Below are 22,991 nucleotides of genomic sequence, written 5' to 3'. Positions count from 1 at the left end.
GTTTTTTTTCAACTGTATTTCAGTTATGTAACGGTAGACAGTTTCCTGGCTTCTATATCAGTAAAAACTTGCTCTCCGCAAGTAACTGCCAACTTCCCCACATAAATCATAGGACGAGTACGAATGATTTCAGACACAATAGGCATATCTTTTGTCAAATCGTCACGGCGATCCGTAGATCTGCGCTTTCCCTATTGAGCTTCATGTGCGGGCTTTATAGATTTAGTGCGGCATTTACTTTACATTTTGTGTAAATGTCCTGGATTTTCTTACTGTAGTGTTCTCTTTGATGTAAATTTGCCACGAAAAAAGAATGTCCTCTGCAACCCTCTTTGCCCAAGTTTCAAATTTTCTACAGAATATAAATTGCTGATTTTACACGTTATTCTCAATTATATATTTCGATACTATAATCCTCTGCAACTAAGGCTGCTAACAGTCCTCGTATTCTTTTGTTTGATTTTCCCTTACATTTATTTCTTTATATATATTATTATTGTATTCTTTGAAAGATCAACATATAATAGGTAGCAGAGATATTTCCATTATTTAATCAATATATTTCACCATAAGAAATTGTCTTACATTCGACTTTTAAAAATAAAAGATCGCCTGTTTTATCCTACAGCAAATGTCACAATGTTGTTGTTCTTTTTTAATTTACACAATCAATTTTCCAAAGACAAATGTTGATTTTATTATTTACATGCATAGTGGTACAAAAATGCATGAGTTAAGAGATATTAAAATCGCCTAATTTTATTTTGTGCTCTAAACGTAATTACGCATAAGGTTTAATCATCTACAGTAAACAATCCGTCCCGTCCAAAAGCTTCAGAGATTTAGAGAAAATTGAAGCTCCGTAAGTACAGACCGTTAATCAAACAAAATACATTTCATCATTTACCTTTGGAAAGATTACAAAGGAAATTTAAAAGTCAATTCGTTGTGTTAATCAGTTCGCTATTCAAATGCTACTGCCGTCATAGGGGAAATGAGTAGTGCAGTGTTGGTCTATTTTGGTGTTCGATGCCGCCCTTCTCCATTTTCGCATACCAAAGACGGGGAAAATGGTCCTCTCTCGACGATTCCTTTTTTAAAAAGTAACTGAGATATTCGGTCAAAGGCGAGCTTTTATACAAGAGGTCACTAGTCTGAATCTCAAGATATTATGCATCACTGACAGTACCTTGCCACATTCAGCACACACACACATTGACCATGTCATTTATTTATGTGCTACATTAGACTAGCCACTAGACTGATAATAATATATTTCTACATTTTTCCATTTTTTGATGAATTTAATTATATAGAGACTAAAGCCAGTCTGTTTTAGAGATTTTCACAGAGGAATGATGTTGAAATTGGACAAAGAATATAGACTGGCTCAGTTCACTACATTTAATCATAAACATGCAAAAAAGATATATCACAGTCTAGGAGCTAGTCTAGTGCTACATCTGTTGGATATAAACTATACGTCCGGTTCATCCATCGGATTAACATGTACCAAAATAACCAACCGTAACTGTTAGTTATATGAAAACTAATCATATATGCATGATATTGATATTTAATTACTAAATTAGGAACTTATACATTGGTTAAATGAAGGCTTTGTTAACATATCGATACTGTCACTAACATATAACATTAACATTTTAGCAGAACAAGAGCTGTCACTAATGGTGACAAATGCCCCCGCAGCGCCTTGACCTTTGACCTGGTGACCACAAAGTCAATATGGGTCGTGTACTCAATAAGTACTATCAGCAAGTGAAGTCTGAAGGTCCTGGGTACAGTGGTTCGCGAGTAAAGTACCTTCATGCAAAAAGTTAACATTGGCCCCTGTGACCTTGACCTTTGACCTGGTGACCCAATGTCAGTAGGGGTCATGTACTCAATAAGTACTATCAGCATGTGAAGTTTGAAGGTCCTGGGTGCAGTGGTTCGCGAGTAAAGTGCCTTCATGCAAAAAGTTAACATTGGCCCCTGTGACCTTGACCTTTAACCTGGTGACCCCAAAGTCAGTAGAGGTCGTGTACTCAGTAATTACTATCAGCATGTGAAGTTTGAAGGTCCTGGGTGCTGTGGTTCGCGAGAAAAGTGCCTTCATGCAAAAAGTTAACATTGGCCCCTGTGACCTTGACCTTTAACCTGGTAACCCTAAAGTCAGTAGGGGTCGTGTACTCAATAAGTTCTATCAGCAGGTGAAGTTTGAAGGTCCTGGGTGCAGTGGTTCGCGAGTAAAGTGCCTTCATGCAAAATGTTAATGTGACAACGAACATTGTGACGAACGAACTAACGAACGAGTTAACTTTGGCCCCTATAACCTTGACCTTTGACCTGGTGACCCCAAAGTCAGTAGGGGTCATGTACTCAATAAGTACTATCAGCATGTGAAGTTTGAAGGTCCTGGGTGCAGTGGTTGGCAGGTAAAGTGCCTTCATGCAAAAAGTGAAGTGACGAACGAACGAACGGATGTACAGTTGAAAACTAATATGCCTCCCTTCGGGGGCATAACAATGATCACATGATATATACAATGACGATATCTGAATACACCGTTTTTTAACTATGTGATCTGAGTATTCAATAGTAAACATTTAGATATAGTTTCTAAGAAAACAGTATTTCGAGGATTCTCTCATGCGAATGAGCGCGCAGGTCTGTTTCTCACTGACATGTGCACAATGTTTTCTGCACGTATATTTTTCACAATTCAATGCCTATTAATATAGCAACGGTTTATTCCATTGAAAACACAATTATAGCCGAAAATATAAATAGAACACTGCTCAGTAGCAATTTAGATGAACGGCCAGTCATACCATCTTCTGACATTGTAGCAAATATTCTTGCTGGACCTCCACTGCCGTCGTACAGTTTAATAGCTGCAACATAGATAATAGACCCACTTTCTGGGATTTCGTCCAAGTTTGCGACATTCTCAGCTCCTGGAATATTTGCTTCACCGAGAGCCACGTGTACAGAAAATGTCTTCGATTGGCCGTAATCAGTAGAAGGCGTGTCTACACCGACAACATTAACATCTCTATTTTTCATCAGCCAATTAACCGTGTCCTCGTGCCAGCCAGGAAAATGGAAGGTGCTGGCATCATCTGGTGTCTCTGTTCCAAACGTAAGCGTTTTGTTTGGATACTTTAAATGCCATCCAGAGTTCATAATTATAACTGCCCTTTTTGGAATTCTGTTGTATTTGGATTCCCAAGCTCGCAGATCATCAATGGTAACTCTGTAATCTGGATTCTCGGCTGACTTTGCCTGAAAGTAAAACCACATCCAGAAGGTTACATATATGATGTCATTTGTTCACAATTCGTGTTTCATGTTTTGGGTTGTGTATTTCAGATGACATTCGAAACAGCCTCTTAGTGTTACACACGTTCCCCCTCTACTCCAGTACCCTCTTTTAACCCCTTCTCCCCTGCCCCTACACAAAGAAATGTGTTTGGCTAATGTTGGTAAGTTGGCCGGTATGTTTGTCCTCTGGTAGGCCTGACGGCAGATCTTTTGACTCCAAAACCTCCTACAATAAACTTTTGAAAATGTGCTGCTCCAGTCATATTGTCACTACATAAAACGTTATAGAGACGATCTGCCTGCGGCCAATCGATGATCGAATGATACTCTCCTAAGTGGGTTCAGGGGAAAGGTAGGGTTGGTGAGACTTTTTAAGTAGACAAGGCCCGAATAATGATATTGTCAGGAACGCTTACTTAGAACATGTATTTTTATTGGCATTTATGCTATGATCGGTAAACTGTTTTGTTGCGGGAAAGGTCATAGCACTTTTAAATAGTGAGTGAAAGGTCAAGCTCACAATGAAATTGATTAAACATTTCGAATCCATGTCTGTGCTCGTTAAAAGTTCGTAAGATAAATGCATGTGCCAATGTTGTTTCGAAGATCAGTGCCACATTAGGTTAAAACGCTTTCGTATCAAAAGTAGTGAACGTTTTGACAGCAGTCGAACCTTATGATATGAAATGATGTGACCATCGGAAGACTCCTATTGTTTTAGGACCGTTGGGTCAACAGTAAAGGTCAATGTGACCTCCAACAGGCTACCTAAGTCATATGCGTTTTATACACAGATGCTGAGCAGCATCGACTACTGAACTTTTTTTCTTTCTTTTTTTAGTGAAATATTTAAGGGACAATAAACAGACCAGCCTGTATACACATTTTCTAACGAATTGACTAAAATTTACATTCGTTTTGTTTTTTTCACATCATTTACAAACAACCGACTTTCCGTACATTCGCGAACACACAAAAACCGCATTTTCAAATTTCAATTCATTTTCACGCATGAAACTCTAGACTGTTAGGCGTTGTGAATAACATGTAATCAAAAACCTGTCAGTCTCTCTTTCAAAACATGCACAAAACATTTATAAAGCCCATACATGTGTCTGTTATTAAAACATTTTAATGGTATAGCGTAGCCATAATGTTATTTTTGTTGCCAAATTCATATTCTTTTTACTTCATATTTCACACTGGTTTCATCTTTTTAGATTATATATTGGAAAAGTAATACTGAATATTTTAACACTGCTAGAATATAAAGTCAATATAAGTAAAGATTGCCTTAAATTCGCGTATACAATGAGTTTTTTTAAGCTTAGAAAAAAGTAACTTTTCTGTCACACACAATTATATTTATCTATTTGGTTGGGTTTATTAACGTCGCATCGACAATTATAGGTTATATGGCAACTTTCCAGCTTTGATGGTGGATGAAGACCCAAGGTGCCCCTCCGTGCATTATTTCATCACGAGCGGTAACCTAGGTAGAACCAACGACCCTCCGTAAGCCAGTCGGATGGCTTCCTAACATGAAGAATTCAGCACCCCAAATGAGGCTCGAACCCACATCGACCAGGGGAAAGTGATTTGAAGTCAGCCAAGGAGCCCCCCCACACAATTTTCGGTCATATGGCGATTTTCCAGCTTTTGATGCCGGAAAAGACCGTATGTGCCCCTCCGTGCATCATTTCATCATGGGTAGGCACCTTGATTGGACCGCCGACCTTCCGTAAGCCAGCTGGAAGGCTTCCTCACAAGACGTATTCAACGCGTCGAGAAAGGTTCGAACCCACATCGGTGAAGTGACTTGAAGAAAGCGACTTTTCACGCTTCTTATAAAATAAAAATACTGATATACACTTTCTTTAATCGGTAACTCATTAATGCTGAAAATAAGCCAACATGTATGTTACCTTAACATTTATAATAACTCCAGGTCCTACTAGCTTGTCCATTGGTATCTGATGCTGCCTTTTTTTCCCCTCGGCAAAATGTGCTGGCGAGTCCAGATGCGTCCCTCCGTGCTCCGCTGTTTGAAACGTATTTGACTCATACCTTCAAGACAGGGAAATATAAGAACGATTATTACTTATTTCTTAATATTACTTTAGTAATTCGACTGATCGCTTTAAGGGGTTAACGGGGTGGTTGGAATGGGTGTTATTTAACATTTCTATCCAAACGATGGATGCGGTGTGTGACCCGGTTTAAGTGGGGGTGCAAGACTGGCAAGATACTTGTAAAATGTCATTTAATGTTCCGTCTGAAAGATAATTACTCTTATAACTTTGTCAGTAAGCATGTTTAAGTATTTTTCTGATGCTGTTTAAATTAAATAGTTTGTTTGGTTTTTTTTTGTTTTGTTTTTTTTTTGGGTTTAACGCCGTTTTTCAACAGTATTTCAGTCATGTAACGGCGGGCAGTTAACCTAACCAGTGTTCCTGGATTCTGTACCAGTACAAACCTGTTCTCCGCAAGTAACTGCCAACTTCCCCACATGAATTATCAGAGGTGGAGGACTAATGATTTCAGACACAATGTCGTTTATCAAATAGTCACGGAGAACATACGCCTCGCCCGAGGATCGAACTCGCGACCCAGAGGTCCGTAGACCAACGCTCTTACCTACTGAGCTAAGCGGGCGGGATTAAATTAAATAGAATCTAAACCATGATAACTCTAGTGTAATTCAAAAGCATGTTGTATTTGAGTTGACCATGTAAGCCCGATATTATATTTCATTATTGAACAGTAATATATTACCAATATCCTTTGGAAGTCCGGTTCCGGAATAGGATAGTGAAGTTATAACTCGGGTTTCCAGGCCAGTATATCGTGCTTGAATTCTGTTCGTGGGTTAAGTCGACAATTTTGAAATCTAAAGCATGCGCTAAATGACCATTGCTGACGGCCAATACTAGTAACGTGGAAAACATCTCAAACTGCATCGTCTATCTGAAAAATGGAAATATTAACAAAATCTAGTTGTATTTGTAGTTGATGCAACAACACCTCGTGCACTACGCACGTACTTTTCAGCAAACCTCAATGCAAACTTAGCCGGGTTGCAAGTTACAGACCTGTGTCAGGTCCACAGAGCGCCGCAAGAAAAAACAAACGCATAATAGACAATTTCACACCGGATTTGTCGAGCGATTAGTTGGAGAAACATCATCTGAGCACATTACATGTACAGTATACCGAAATGAACAAGCTAGTTTCTATGTGTAAAAGGTAGTTAGGGGCCTGTTTATTGGTTCCTTCTCTTTAGAAAGAAAATTTCACACTTGACTTAATAGCTAATGGATACAAAGGTACCGTCAAAGGCATCCGATTAACAGTAGGACGCCGCCATCTTGGACTCGTGCATATTCATTATTTGACACTAAAAGTTTTGTTTGTTTGCCTGTTTTGGGTTTAACGCCGTTTTTCAACAGTATTTGAGTCACGTAACGGCGAGAGGTTAACCTAACCAGTGTTCCTGGATTCTGCACCAGTACAAACCTGTTCTCCGCAAGTAACGGCCAACTCCTCCACATGAATTATCAAAGGTGCAGGACGAATGATTTCAGACACAATGTCTTTATCAAATCGTAACGGAGAACATACGAGGATCGAACTCGCGACTCCGTGATCTGTAGACCAACGCTCTCCCTACTGAGTTAAGCGAGCGGGCTTATTAAAAGTAGACCCTATGCCAATGTTGGTTAAGTGAGTTTCAAAGCTATAGCTCATCGATTTTTAGAAAACGTTGACCTAAATAAAATCAGATGTGTTTTGTAGAAAAGCGCATATCTCTCCCCGTATGTATAGTTGTAACAGGCAAGCAGTCAATAGCGGACAGGAGCGAAAGTCAAAGAGATACTGATGGTTGGCTGCTGCAACAGGGATCATCTACTCGGCACGTCCAAGCATCGTAAGAAGTTTCAACATTCTGGGCCTAGTAGTTCTCAATTTATGAATTGGTAACAGTTTTTATGTCCAATCATCCTATGAAGTTTCAACATCCTGGGTCAAGAGGTTCTCAAGTTAATGATCGGAAACAGTTTTCTATGTTCAGGCCCCTGTGACCTTGACCTTTGCTCAAGTTACCCTAAAACCAATAAGGGTCATCTATTCTGTAAGTCCTATCGTCCTATGAAGTTTTAAGGTTCTGGGTAAAATGGTTCTCAAGTTATTGATCGGAAACCATTTTCAATGTTTTCGTCCCTGTGACCTTGACCTTTGATCAAGTGACCCAAAAATCAGTAGGGGTCATCTACTGTACAAGTCTAATCATCCTGAAGTTTAAATATTCTGGGTCGAGTGTTCTCAAGTTTTTTCCATGTTTAGGCCCCTGTGACCTTTAACTTTGATCTAGTAGATCATAAAAAAGAGTTCATCCACTCTGAAAGCCCTACCATCCTATGAAGTTTAAATTTTTTAGGTCAAATGGTTCTCCAGTTATTGATAGAAAATAAAGTGTGACGAACGCATGACCCCTGTGACTTTCACCTTTGACGGAGTGACCCAAAAAAAAACAATAAGGGTCATCTACTCTGTAAGGCCTATTACCCTTTGAAGTTTGAAGGTTCTAAGTCAAATGGTTCTCAAATACTGATCGGAAATGGATTTCCATGTTCTGACCCCTGTGACCTTGACCTTTAATAGAGTGACCCGAAAATCAATAAGGGTCATCTACTCTTCATGTCCAATAATCCTATGAAGTTTCAAGATTCTGGGCCAAATGGTTCCCAAGTTATTGATCGGAAATTGTTTTCCATGTTCAGGTCCCTGTGACCTTGACCTTCAGCAGAGTAATCCCAAAATCAAATGGGATCATCTAATCTGCATGTCCAATCATCCTTTGATATTTCAACATTCTGGTCTAAATGGATCTCTAGTTATTGATCAGAATGGTTTTCAATGTTCATGCCCCTGTGACCTTGACCTTTGAAGAAGTGACCCAAAATTAATATGCGTCGTCTACTCTATAAGCCCTGCCACCCTATAAGTTTTAAGGTTCTAGGTTAAATGGATCTCCAGTTATTGATCGGAAATGAAGTGTGACGGGCGGACAGGGCAAAAACAATATGTCCCCCCCCCCCCCCCCAGTGATGAGGGGAGACATAATTAGCTAAGTACAAAAGTGCTCATAATTCTGACAAAATGCAAGTGAGAGTTATGGTTCTTGGCCTATTTACTCAACTCGTTATGATAAACAAATGTACATGTGCAAAGGTTCAAACATTTAGCTCAGATATAACTTTTGAGAAAAAGTAGACCTAAAAATCTTAAACAGCCAACGTTATTTTTTAGGAAATGCATTTTCCGGAAACGCTTGTATCTATTATGAAAATCGCAATTTCATACCACATACACCGAGGCAGAAAGATTTCATAGACCAACCAGACGTACGTATGTATAAAGAATGTCTGATTTGTCTCCTACTTCCCCCAGTATTTTTATAATAACTCTTGTTTTATTTGTTTATAAACCGGAGTCGATGAAAGGTGTACTACTCAGATTTCTTTTGTCTTGTCTGAAAGTACTTTTAGTTTTCAAGACCAAAAGTGCTAACTTTCAACCTGATTTACTCCTATCTCTGCCTATTATCCAGGCTTGTTGTGTGTATATTTCAACATCGCATTTAATACATAAAAGCTCCTGTTTACCCCATTCCAACATCCCTGACCGCAAGAACAAGAGGGCCATGATGGCGCAGAATCATTTATCCGAGTTGAAGAGTTCAAACATACTTATGGCAGCATATTTGTAGCAACTTTACAAGGCAGAACGGTCACATGATGAATATTAACGACACTGGAAAACTGGTTCCATGTGTGGGAATTTAGCCAGAGCAGCCAGAACAGTCAGGGTAGCCAGAAACCGACCCTAACCCTGACCCTAACCCTGGCTACTCTGGCTAAGTTCATGCAAGTTCTGGTTCCTATCAACTATGAATAATCTCAACATTTCTGGTTACCGGAGCAGAAACACTAGTAGATGGGCTCTATTCATATACATGCATACAGCACCAGGCTAACCCGCTCGAGTGATCGGTACACCGAAATGTGTACTAAATTGATGCAAGCTCAATTGGCCCGACTGAAACGAGTATAAATCGGGTGGAATCGGCGTGCCGGGCGAAAAGGGGGTACATAATCGAGTCCACTTAGCCTACGATATATACTTTGACAACAATTAGAAGACTAATTTTTTTAGAGCACTGGGTAGTTAAAGGAATACAGCCCAGGGTTACCATTAATTTTACTCGGATTTTATCACAGTCCGTTTTTTTAAATAGGGACATCGATGAAAAAAATTTAATTGCCTAATGTCATAGATCCGGATAACGCAGGATAACGCCTTGACTAGAGATATGAGTGGGCAATTTTATTCAAACTGCAATGCTAGTATCTTAAAATGTAATTTTAATATTAAAACGTTTCAAACGTTAAATGTTTCCATATAGTGTCCTAAAATCAGCGAGTAATGTACGAATCTCTTTAATGCTAGACAACTCACATGAACCTATATAATTATTTCACCATATTAAAGACCATATGTTTATTTATGACTGTGAGAAGTCTAATTAAAATATACATTGTAGAAAAAGTTCTATTCGTGTAAATGTTATCAAAATTGTGATTTTTCCACAGACGTCCTTTATCATTATGAAAAACGCGCGAGGTCCATATTTTTCAAATGTCAGAATCCAGGTCATCACAGTCCTTGGATCTAGTGACCTCTAATATCAACTGGTAATGTTGGCTCCATAGAAGGTACTTACATACCAAATATCAAAAAGATTGGTCAATATATGAATGTGCTATGAGCAAAGCACAAATATGTCACTAGGTCAAAACCAAGGTCAAAGTTTATTTCGGTACACAAAACTGTGCATGTTGTCCAAGCATGTGGCCAAAATTTGAAAGCTGTAGTTTGAGAAATGTGGAAGTAGGTCATTAGATTAATTTAAAAAGGTCAAATTTCAATTCAGAACACAAAACTATGCATGTGGTCCAAATCTGAAGCCTGCAGCTTGAGAAATGTGAAAGTAAGTCACTAGGTCAATCTCTAGGTCAAAGTTCATTTTGGTACAGAAAACTAAAATTTGAAGGTTGTAGCTTAAAAATGTGAAAGTAGGTCACTATGTCAAAATCAAAGTCAAATTTTATTTTGGTACACAAACCTATGCATGTGGTCCAAATTTGAAGCCCGTACCTTAAAAAATGTGAAAGTAGGTCACTAAGTCAAAATCAAGGTCAAGTTTTATTTCGGTACACAAACCTATGCATGTGGTCCTTTGAAAGCTGTAGCTACAAAAATGTGAAAGTAGGCTACTAGGTCAAGATCAAGGTCAACTCATGTCAAGGTTCATCTAGCCACTCTAAACTATACATGTGGTGCAAATTTGAATAGTGTATGTTAAAAACAAACAAGAGGGCCATGATGGCCCTATATCGCTCACCAGACTTGATCTGGCCTATTGACCTAGTTTTTGACCCCACATGACCCAGTTTCGAATCTGACCTATAGATCATCAAGACAAACATTCTGATCAAGTTTCATAAAGATTGAGTCAAAACTGTTGCCTTTAGAGTGTTCACAAACTTTTCCTTTGATTTGACCCTGTGACCTATTTTTGACCCCAAATGACCAAGATTCGATCTTGACCTAGAGATCATCTAGACGAGCATTCTGACTAAGTTTCTTAAAGATGGAGTCACAACGTTGGCCTGTAGAGTGTTCACAAGCTTTTCCTTTGATCTGGCTTACTGACCTAGTTTTTGATTCCACATGACTCAGCTTCGAAACTGACCTAGAGATCATCAAGGCAAACATTCTAATAAAGTTTCATAAATATCGGGTCACAACTGTGACCTCTAGAGTGTTCACAAGCTTTTCCTATGATCTGGCGTACTGACCTAGTTTTTAATCCCAAATGACCCAGATTCGAATTTGACATAGAGATCATCGAGACAAATATTCTGACTAAATTTCATAAAGATTGAGTCATAACTGTGGCCTCTAGAGTGTCCACAAGCTTTTCCTTTGATCTGGCCTACTGACATAGTTTTTGGCCCCACATGACCAAGATTCGAACTTGACCTAGAGATTATCAAGACAAACATTATGACCAAATTTCATAAAGATTGAGTCACAACTGTGGCCTCTTGAGTGTTCACAAGCTTTTCCTTTGATCTGGCTTACTGGCCTACTTTTAGACCCCACATTACCCAGTTTCGATCTCGACCTAGAAATCATCATGATAACCATTCTGGCCAAGTTTCATAAAGATTAGGTCACAAGTGTGGCCTCTAAGGTGTTCACAAGCTTTTCCTTTGATTTGATCGGGTGACCTAGTTTTTGACCCCCACATGACTCAGATTCCAATTTAACATAGAAATCATCAAGACAAACATTCTGTTAAATATTAGGTCACAACTGTGGCCTCTAGAGTGTTCACAAGCTTTTCCTTTGATCTGGCCTACAGACCTAGGTTTTGACCCCACATGACCCAGTTTCTAACTTAACCTAGTAATCATCAAGACTAACATTCTGACCAAGTTTCTGAAAGATTGGGTTACAAATGAGGCCTCTAAAGTGTTCACAAGCTTTTCTTTGATTTGACCGGGTGACCTAGTTTTTGACACTATACAACCCAGATTCAAACTCGCCCTACAAATCATCAGGAAAGACATTCTGACAAAGTGTCATAAAACTTAGATCACAACTGTAGCCTCTACAGTGTTCACAAGCTTTTCCTTTGATCTGGCCTACTGACCTAGTTTTTAATCCCACATGACCCAGTTCCCATCTTAACCTAGTAATCATCAGGACTAACATTCTGACCAAGTTTCATAAAGATTGGGTCACAAATGTGGCATCTAGAGTGTTCACAAGGCAAATGTTGACGGACGACGCACAATGGACGACGCAGACAATGACCGGTCACAATAGCTCACCTTGAGCAATTTGTGCTCTGATGAGCTAAAAAGTAGGTCACTAGATCAAAACAAGTGGCCTTGACCCTAAACAAGAGAGATGACACCATTAATGAGTTATACGCATTTTTTCTTATTACGGAAGCAGAGAATACACATATAATTACTTATATCATAACTAATAATTAAACCCATACCCTAAACAAGAGAGACGACACCATTAATGAGTTATATGCAATTATTACTTTTTCTTATTATGGAAACAAAGAATGCACATATAATTACTTATATTATAATTAATAATTAAACCCAGAAATTAGCGTACTAAACAAACTAACCATCAATCACCTGTCCCCACGTGACCCAGTTTTGAACTGAGTATGACATCGTTTTTTTCTATTATTTGACATAGTGACCTAGTTTTTGAGCTCATGTGACCCAGTTTTGAACTTGACCTAGATATCATCAAGATAAAAATTCTGACCAATTTACATGAAGATCTGTTGAAAAATATGGTCTCTTAGAGAGGTCACTTTCTATTTTTCTATTATTTGTTTTTCTATTATTTGACCTGATGATCTAGTTTTTGAAAGCACGTGACCCAGTTTTGAATCTGACCTAGATATCATCAAGGTGAACATTCTCACCAATTTTCATGAGAGGTCACAAGGTTTTCCTATAATTTGACCTAATGACCTAGTTTTTGAACGCACGTGACCCAGTTTCGAACTTTATATAGATATCATCAAGATGGACATTCAGAACAATTTTCATGAAGATCCATTGAAAAATATGGCCTCTAGAAAGGTCAAAAGGTTTTTCTATTTTTAGATCTACAGACCTAGTTTTTGATCGCAGTTGACCCAGTTTCGAACTTGATCTAGATATCATCAAGATAAACATTCAGACCAACTTTCATACAGATCCCATGAAAAATATGGCCTCTAGCGAGGTCACAAGGTTTTTTCATTATTTGATCTACTGACCTAGATTTTGACCGCACATGACCCAGTTTTGAACCTGACCTAGATATCATCAAGTCGAACATTCTGACCAATGTTCATGAAGATCCATTCAAAAATATGGCCTCTAGAGAGGTCACAAGGTTTTTCTATTTTTAGACCTACTGACCTAGTTTTGGACCGCACGTTACCCAGTTTCGAACATGATCTAGATATCATCAAGATGAACATTCTGACCAACTTTCATAAAGATCCCATGAAAAATGTGACCTCCAGAGTGGTCACAAGCAAAAGTTTACGCACGGACGGACGGACGACGGTCCACGGACGCTGCGCGATCACAAAAGCTGACCTTGTCACTTTGTGACAAGTGAGCTAACAATTAACTACTTTGAGGGCCACTGGAGAAAAAAATATATTAGAAAATAAACAAAGGGCCATAACTCACTCAAAATTGTTGAACCAGGCTGATTTTCAGGGGACACAACTAAGGTACCAATACATCATTCTGACAAAAGTTTGATCCAAATCCGCTCCCCCCCCCCCCCCACCTCCCCCGACCAGTAGTTTCTGAGGAGATGCGATAACGAGAAATTGTTAAGGTACAGACGGACGTCGGACGCAGAATGATTTTAGTAGTGGGCTAACAAGCACACGATCCAATCTTTTTTGTTTGCCAAATTTTCAGAGTTTAATCAAATTCACATTGTAGAATTGTTTAACTGAACGTGTGAAACTACATACATTTGTACTATACCTTAAATAAAACTTTTGAAGTTTAGTAGTTTGTAGCCTGCGTTTGATTTCTAAATTACTGTGTGTAAAGTTGTAAAATAGTAGTTGTTCGTTCCTTCCAAACATATACAACTCGTAACTGGATAAAAAATAAAATATCTCTTACCAAAAGTTTTCTCGATGATGTCAACTAACTGGATGAAAAGTAACAGTATTTGCTCGTTCTCCGCAGTTTATAACAATTTCTCTGCGTGAATCACAGGTGGAGAATGGTTAATTCTTTAGTACACTTATCTGCTTAAAAATATGATTTTACCGCTCTGCCTAGCGGCGTTATTATCTATGACAATAAACAGTAACAATATCAATTAATATTCTGTAACAGAAAAATGCGTAAAAATCTACTTACCTTGGGTTTTTGTTAGTGTTTATCCTCTCTGTCCGTGCGTATTTGAAAGAGCCTACATTTCGGTTTGTTTGTTTAATAACGGTTGACACACCGCGACCTAATTCATGGAGGAGAATCAGCGCTTATAGATTATATTACACTATGATTTTATATGCAATGGCGTAGCCTCCTATAAGCACTGAAGGCACGTGTCTACACCTTTTTCTCAAAATGAAAAATACCAGAATACCAAAATTGCAATAAAACGAGTAGATGTGTTTGATAAAATCTTGATTCAGCAAAAGGGATTGGAAGACAGGAAATAGCGCCATTAAAAATAAAAATCAGTATTGTGACGGGACTAGCTACCCACGCCATTATGCATCATAACGTGGCGCGACTGAAAATGCTGCACAGTGCAATGTGGCACTGTCCAGAGTCGGCTTCGACTCAAAATTGCTTTAACACATGAGTCAATGTCTAGTACTTATGACACTGCAATCGAATCAGCCACGAAACATTGTTTTTCATTCGCGGACCCATTGGCCCTGCATTACATTATAGTACAGACAGGGTGTCGTCATTGGCACTGCCACATATATGCGCAACTGCATTGATGCCGAAATGTACGGCTTACCATATGGGATAAAAATAAAAAGATACGCCAAGTAGTAACACCTTCATTGCTTAGTAATACATTCTAAGGTATTTGCTTTTAAGGTTTTCTCCAAATTTTTTGGAAATTTTTCGGGTTACCCTGTGCTGACAAGTGTCTTTAATCCATATATCTGTGATGTATGATGTGTGTAACTTTAGTATTCAGATTAGCAGCTGCAGGCTCTATTGATTTTGTTGCTTTTCTTTAACAAAGTATTGTGTCTTTCAATTTCACTGAGTGCTCACTCGATGTGATTGATTGTTATATATTAACTAGAAATTCAACTTGTTGACATATTTCACCAATGAAATCTTATCTTTTTACTTTTGATCAAAATTGTACGCCATAGAGATATGCAGAGAGCACGACTGTTTTCTGGAGCCGAGGTAACATACATATCCACCCATAAATAAGTAATCTGACCCTTATATCTTAAGAATTTAGATCAGATTACAAACAAGTGATCACAGAGTGATCTTGGCACCCACCATTGAGCCATTTTGAATGTTCCAAATTTCAAGACTAGATCAAGGTCAAAATCAAGGTCAAAGTTCATTTCGGTAAACAAAACTGTGCAAGTGGTCCATGCATTTCGTTACAAATTTGAAGCTGTAGCTGTAGCTGGAGAAATGTGAAAGTAGGTCACTAAATCAATCTCAAGGTCAAAATTCATTTCTGTACACAAAACTATGCAAGTGCTTCAAATTTGAAAGCTGTAGCTTGAGAAATTTGAAAGTAGGTACTAGGTTAAAATCGATGTCAAATTTCAATTCAGAACACAAAACTATGCAAGTGGTCCAAATTTCAAGCCTTTAGCTTGGGGGAAGTTAAATTAGGTCACTAGGTCAATCTCAAGGTCAAAGTTCATTTCGGTACACAAAACTATGCTTGTGGTCCAAATTTGAAGGCTGTAGCTTAAGAATTGTGAAAGTAGGTCACTAGGTCAAAATCGAGGTCAAATTTCATTTCAGAACACAAAACTATGCATGTGGTCCAAATCTGAAGCCTGTACCTTCAAAAATGTGGAAGTATGTCACTAGGTCAATGTCAAGGTCAAAGTTTATTTCTGTACACAAACCTATGCATGTAGTCCAAATTTGAAGACTGTAGCTACAAAAAGGTGAAAGTAGGTCTCTAGGTCAATCTCAAGGTCAAAGTTCATTTCGGTACAAAAATCTATGCAAGTGGTCCAAATTTGAAAGCTGTAGCTTGAGAAATGTGGAAGAAAGTCATTAGGTCAAAATCAAGATCAAATTTCGGAACACAAAATCTTGCATGTGGTCTAAATTAAATGTGAATGTAGGTGACTAGGTCAATGTCAAGGTCAAAGTTTATTTCGGAACATAAACCTATGCATGTGGTCCAAGGTTGAAGGATGAAGCTACAAAAATGTGAAAGTAGGTCACTAGGTCAAAATCAAGGTCAACTCATGTCAAGGTTCATCTAGCCACTCAAAACTATGTATATGGTCAAAATGTGAATGCTGCAGGTTATGACAAGAAGATGTTTAAAGTTTTTCTCTATATAAGTCCATATAAAACATGTGACCTCCGGGGCGGGGCCATATTTGACCCTAGGGAAATAATTTAGATAATATTGGTAGAGAACTGCTAGATGATACTACACATCAAATATCAAAGTCATAGGCCCTGTGGTTTTGGACAAGAAGATTTTCAAAGTTTTTCCCTATATAAATCTATGTAAATTATAAAAATAAACAAAGGGCCATAACTCAATCAAAAGTTGTTGAACCAGTCTGATTTTCAGGGGGACACAACCAAGGTACCAATACATCATTCTGACAAAGTTTGGTCAAAATCCCCAAGTAGTTTCTGAGGAGATGCGATAACGAAAATTTTTAACGGACGGACGGACAACGGACCACGGATGCAGAGTGATTTGAATAGCCTACCATCTGATGATAGTGGGCTAAAATTGCAAATATGTGCAACTAAATACCAAAATCTTTTTGAAAGAAATCAACTTGCGGGTGGGAGGGGGGGTGGGGGGGGGCGAGAACAGCAGAACGGATATGATATGTATGAGCCTTACGGGCATGTAGAAATCGGCTTCTGAGCCGTGTAAATATTATGAATTCTATCTAAAACAGTCCACACATCCTAGTAGTATTTGTAATTACTTTCACCAAAACAATAAGATAGATTTTTGTACCAATCCTACCTAGCTAATGTTACATTTGTTAAACCTTTTCCGACAATACAATAAATAAACCTTGATTTCATTCGGTTCGATTTGAAAAGAACACTTACAAAAGACAAAACACAAAAAATCCATAATCCACGGTCCAAATAAATGGCAGGTTAGCTATTTTATTCAGAATATTGGTTGTAGTGCTCGGACCTATAGGTACTCAATTCTTATCATCCTTAGCAATGCTATTCATATTTTCTTTATACATACGCAAATGTTTTTGGTGCCATTTTATAATGTTGCTCTGCGCAGCGACAGACCGTCAAAGGTCGTCATGGCACCTCCTGCCAACTTTCGCCTCGACAAATGCCACAACGCCGAATATCGCCCAGATAAACGATATACCATGGAATGTCGTCCCGATCGAAGGTTGCCCCAACAGAACACGCCCCGCAAACTGTCACCACACCAAAAGTCGTCTTTTTGCCTTTCGGAATGACTTGCGCACATTATTTCCACGATAGTATATATTTCATTTATGATAAAAGGTGAATAAGATTTTATATGGAATATTTGATAGTCCCCAATGAAGTGATACTAGAGGATATTGCTCCCTGTTCCACCCCCACCCCCCCCCCACCCCAACGTCACTAACCACATTTCGACGGAAGGTTTGCCCCCAGTAATACAGTTACTGCTATGTAAAACCCGGGTCCTAACTTTCGTTCGTCATGTCAGATTTTTTTTCGGTGCCTGAAATGTTTGTTTCAGTAAGACGGCATGCAACGTGCAAGCTCGAGATCTATGACCCTCAAAGTTCAAAGTCACATTAAGGGACCAGGGGTCAATCTGCTGTTATTATGTGAACGATAACCTTTGCCTTTTAAAAAAATAAGGCCTCTTGGAACAATATTGAAGGTATATTAGACCCAAATTTCATATTTGAAAACATGAACAAGTACTTTATAAAGTTCATGTAAACATAAAATTAAAACGTTCAGTAATTAGACTAGCTCCTAGACTATGATATATCTTTTCACATTTTTATAACTGAATGTAGTGAACTGAGCCAGTCTATATCCTATGTCCAATATCATAATTGATTTTGTAAGTACTTGTTTTGTTTTTTTTACTTTTATGTAAATAGTTAATGCCAAATTGTCATAAGTATGACACATTACATCTTCACATCCTTCACTTTTATTCACATAGTGAACCTCAAAACTATGACACAAATGCGTTTCAACTAACTCAGAAATTTTTTACATTTTGCAACTTCATTACAAAACGGGTTGCGATGTCCATTTCACATTGTAATAAGCTATCTAACCCGTTTTATAATAATTATTACAATTTGAGTGTCCTCATTGATTTTGTAAGTTCTTGTTGTTTTATTTTTCTCACTTTTGTGTAAATAGTTAATGCCAAATTGTCATAAGTATGACACATTACATCTTCACATCCTTCACTTTTATTCACATAGTGAACCTTAGAACTATGACACAAATGCGTTTCAACTAACTCAGAAATTTATTACATTTTGCAATTTTATTACAAAACGGGTTGTGATGTCCATTTCACATTGTAATAAGCTTTTTAACCCGTTTTGTAACAATTATTACAATTTGAGTATCAGCATTAATATTGTAAGTACTTGTATTTTTCTTACTTTTATATAAATATTAAATGCCAAATTTACATTAGTATGACACATTAAATCTTCACTTCCTTCACTTATATTAACATAGTGAACCTTAGAACTATGACACAAATGCGTTTCATCTAACTCAAAAATTTATTACATTTTGCAACTTTATTAAAAAATGGGCTGCGATGTCCAATTCACATTGTAAAAAGTTCTAACCCGTTTTGTAATAATTATTGCATAAAAACTACTTTTTTCACTGGATCCGCCCATGTATTAACGGGAGAAAAATCGTGTGCAAACAAGGCAATTCACGTGCTGTTAATACCCGATTTTTATTTTTGAAATGCTTTGCCAGGGATATATGTATGTATTTTTACGCACACTAATATTTGGCATCTGCGTCTTGTTTCTTCCTTAACAACCTCATCTTGTAGCATTATAAATACAATGTAATCCATAGTATGTTTAGCTGTATCTGTTTCCAACCCCAAACGTACTGCCCCCATCAATGTACGCCCTAGCTTCTCTTAGAGTTCACTCCCTTTACAAAGCGTCTGTTCAGTTATTGTAAATAACTGTGAATAAATAAGTATCGCGTGTAACTTGTGCTATTGTTCGTTTTTAGGTATTATATTTATGATTTTGGTAAGTATCAGTCGGTATGTTTTTATCTAATTTCTCGAAGAATTTATATAAACAGCTTGGAAACTTGACCTATGTTCGTACTTATCCGTACTCCAACTGCGTGTCCGTACTCAATATAACTCGAATGCAAAGTTATTGTTCTTGAAATTGTGATCGAGTCCACCAAATTGTGAAATGATATGAACAATTATTGATAATTTTATGTTTGTAATAATGAGAGATAAAAAATCGCTTAAAAACCTTCAGGAGGTGCTTTTGATAGCGTTGTTTATTTCCGGGCCCTGGATACGGATATTTAAAACATGTTTACCGTTTCCAAGAACAACTGGAATGGTAAATAAAAAATGTACCGGAATCGTCAAGTCATCACGTATGAAAACAATACATAAATCGCCGTGAAATATATTTTTATGCAAGAATAGCGACAATACACGTTTGTTTTGTGTATTAACATCTGCAGAAGCCCTTGGGATATGTTTGTGACCTCGACCTTCGGTCTCGGTCACAAACAATCCCGCGGGCTTCTGCAGACGTTAATACACAAAAAAACGTGTATTATCCCTATATTATTGCATTTGAGTTTCCACACTGATATTGTAAGTACTTGTTTTTTTTTCTTTTTTTACTTTTATGTAAATAGTTAATGCCAAATTGTCAAAAGTATAACACATTACATCTTCACATCCTTCACTTTTATTCCAATAGTGAGCGTCAGAACTATGAAATAAATGCGTTTCAACTAACTCAGAAATTTATTACATTTTGCAACTTTATTACAAAATGGGTTGCGATGCCCATTTCACATTGTAATAAGCTTTCTAACACGTTTTGTAATAATTATTACAATTTGAGTATCCACATTGGTTTTGTAAGTACTTGTTTTTTCTTTCTCACTTTTATGCAAATAGTTAATGCCAAATTGTCATTAGTATGACACATTACACCTTCACATCCTTCACTTTTATTCACATAGCGAACCTTAGAACTATCAACTAACTCAGAAATTTATAACATTTTGCAATTGTATTACAAAACGGGTTGTGATGTCCATTTTACATTGTAATAAGCTTTCTAACACGTTTTGTAATAATTATGTCAATTTCACTGATTTTTTGAAGATCCAATTTCATTTTCTAACTGCTTGCCTATATGACAGGTAAAAAATAAAATCTGGAAAGTAGATCCCTCGAAAGCACCGAGAACAAGGTACACAGTGAAAATTGCAGACTCGGTTGGCCATATTATGAAAAGATCTTCATCTCCTTCACATTTCTCATAAAGTGAGCCTTAGAAATATGACACAAATGCTTTTCATCTAACTCAGAAATTTACATTTTGCAACATTATTTTATCTTTTATTTTATTTTTTTTTATTTATTTATATTTTTTTTACTTATCTAGTGATAACCAATTTATTTTCCATTCCATATAAAACAGTACATCAGTTATACAATACAACATGTAAACCGTTGAAGGCTGCATAGTGAAGAAGTTAAGAGCAGAAATAAAAAAAAACAACAATTATTAGTAAAGAGATACAATCTTAGCATGTACTGCTTATTTTGCAACTTTATTACAAAACGGAATGCTTTGTTTATTTTCACCTTGTAATAAACACTCTTAACTATTTTGTAGTGTGTGTGTGTTCGGGTTTAACGTCTTTTTCAACAATTTTTCAGTGATATAAACGACGGTGTCTACTTGTAGCAGTGAGCACAATGCCCAACTTTATAGTGCTGCCTCACTGGAATATCACGCCGTAGACACGTGGCATGATACCCCACCCAGTCACATTATACTGACACCGGGCTGACCAGTCCTAGCACTATCACTTAATGCTGAGCGCCAAGCGAAGAAGCTGCTAGTACCATTTTTTACGTCTTTGGTATGACGCGGCCGGGGATCGAACCCACGACCCCATTTTGTAGAAACTTCCTTGATGTTATGCTCACCATTTACCCTTCTTAGTTACAATCAATGAGTAAAATTACATGCTAAAAGTACGCCAACTGACATCTTCACCTCATTCAACGTTATTCACATAGTGAACCTTAGAACTATGACACAAATACGTTTACACATACTCTGAGAAATTTATTACATTTTGCAACTTTATTACAAAACGGGTTGTGATGTCCATTTCAAATTGTAATAAGCACTCCAACCAGTTTTGTTATAATTATTACAATTTGCAACTTTATTACAAAAAAGGGTTATGGTCAGATACAAGTTTTTTGACAATGCAAGACTAAATAAACTAAGTCTAGATGATGATACTACCAGTGGAAAAAGGATAGTTAAATGTATGACCTTTTGGTGCATGCACACGTGTGCTTGGAGGGGTGAGAGATAGGGGATAATATCAGGACACACAAGATATTTTAGCTTTTTACTACCATGGAGGAGTCAGGCAAAATATTAGACCCTTTATGTATAATTCTGACCAAGGTAAAAGTCGTGCACAGTTGAATTTGTTTTAACGGACACCTGTATTTAACATCCACTTACCTTAAGCAACCAGAAAGCTAACTTCCCAAACTGACATTTTGTATTAATATAAATTTATCTTAAGCAACCACCTGTCTTAAGCAGCCAGAAAGCAAACTTCCCAAACTGACATTTTGTATTAATATAAACTTATCTTAAGCAACCACCTGACTTAAGCAGCCAGAAAGCTAACTTCCCAAACTGACATTTTGTATTAATATAAACTTACCTTAAGCAACCACCTGTCTTAAGCAACCAGAAAGCTAACTTCCCAAACTGACATTTTGTATTAATATAAATTTATCTTAAGCAACCACCTGTCTTAAGCAGCCAGAAAGCAAACTTCCCAAACTGACATTCTGTATTAATATAAATTTATCTTAAGCAACCACCTGTCTTAAGCAGCCAGAAAGCTAACTTCCCAAACTGACATTCTGTATTAATATAAATTTATCTTAAGCAACCACCTGTCTTAAGCAGCCAGCCAGTATTAAATAAATTTATCTTAAGCAACCACCTGTCTTAAGCAGCCAGATTGTGTTACACCCTTGGTTGGCTACTTAATACAGGTTTGACTTTATGCAATAAATTTTGATTGTAGGTAATGTCTTACATGGGAAAACTTGTTTAGTGATACATTAGACTTTTAAAAAAATCATCATTTACTGAAACAAAAAGATTCAAAGCGATTTTGAGGACTTGAATCGACTGTTCCTTTTGCATGCGGATAATCTAGAGAACTTTCAGTGCCTGACATACTATTTAAAAAAAACTTTGGTGTTTTGTAGTTTGTAGCGCGAGTTTGATTTGAATAACTATGCACGATTGGGATTGATTTTAGGGTTAATCGAAACAAAAGGCCATGTATCACCGAAAAGAAGTTAAAATGAATCGAAAATTGCAAATAAATCTAGTGTAAAAAGTGTAAGTTGTCAACAAAGCATTATAGCAATAAATGTAAATGGAAGTATTTCATATTCTGATTTTATGACAGCTACATTTGTTTAAAACAAATTAAATGTACCGCGCTACGGAGTGGGTTTTATAT

At 37.3% G+C, this 22,991-nt stretch overlaps 1 protein-coding gene across 5 annotated transcripts in view; it reads right to left on the bottom strand.

Annotated features, from left to right (window-relative positions):
• Nucleotides 1-1,213: 1,213 nt before the first annotated feature.
• Nucleotides 1,214-22,991, bottom strand: part of LOC123531823 (isatin hydrolase-like) — a 43,000-nt gene continuing 21,222 nt past the window's right edge. The window contains exons 1-4 of one of the 5 annotated variants that reach the window (XM_045313083.2): nt 14,376-14,518; nt 6,103-6,294; nt 5,253-5,394; nt 1,214-3,288 (exon numbers count right to left, since the gene is read on the bottom strand). In XM_045313083.2, coding sequence (XP_045169018.2) covers nt 2,752-3,288; nt 5,253-5,394; nt 6,103-6,287 — 864 coding nt within the window. In that variant the 5' untranslated portion in view covers nt 6,288-6,294; nt 14,376-14,518 and the 3' untranslated portion in view covers nt 1,214-2,751. Of the gene's footprint in view, nt 3,289-5,252; nt 5,395-6,102; nt 6,295-14,132; nt 14,274-14,375; nt 14,519-22,991 lie in introns of those variants that run through there. The other 4 variants (XM_045313086.2, XM_045313087.2, XM_045313084.2 and 1 more) reach the window with 4 other exon arrangements.

The sequence above is a fragment of the Mercenaria mercenaria genome, chromosome 11 (assembly GCF_021730395.1).
Source record: "Mercenaria mercenaria strain notata chromosome 11, MADL_Memer_1, whole genome shotgun sequence".
NCBI lineage: Eukaryota > Metazoa > Mollusca > Bivalvia > Venerida > Veneridae > Mercenaria > Mercenaria mercenaria.
Note: the sequence above shows the minus strand (reverse complement) of the source record. Positions and strands in the feature narration are given on the sequence as shown.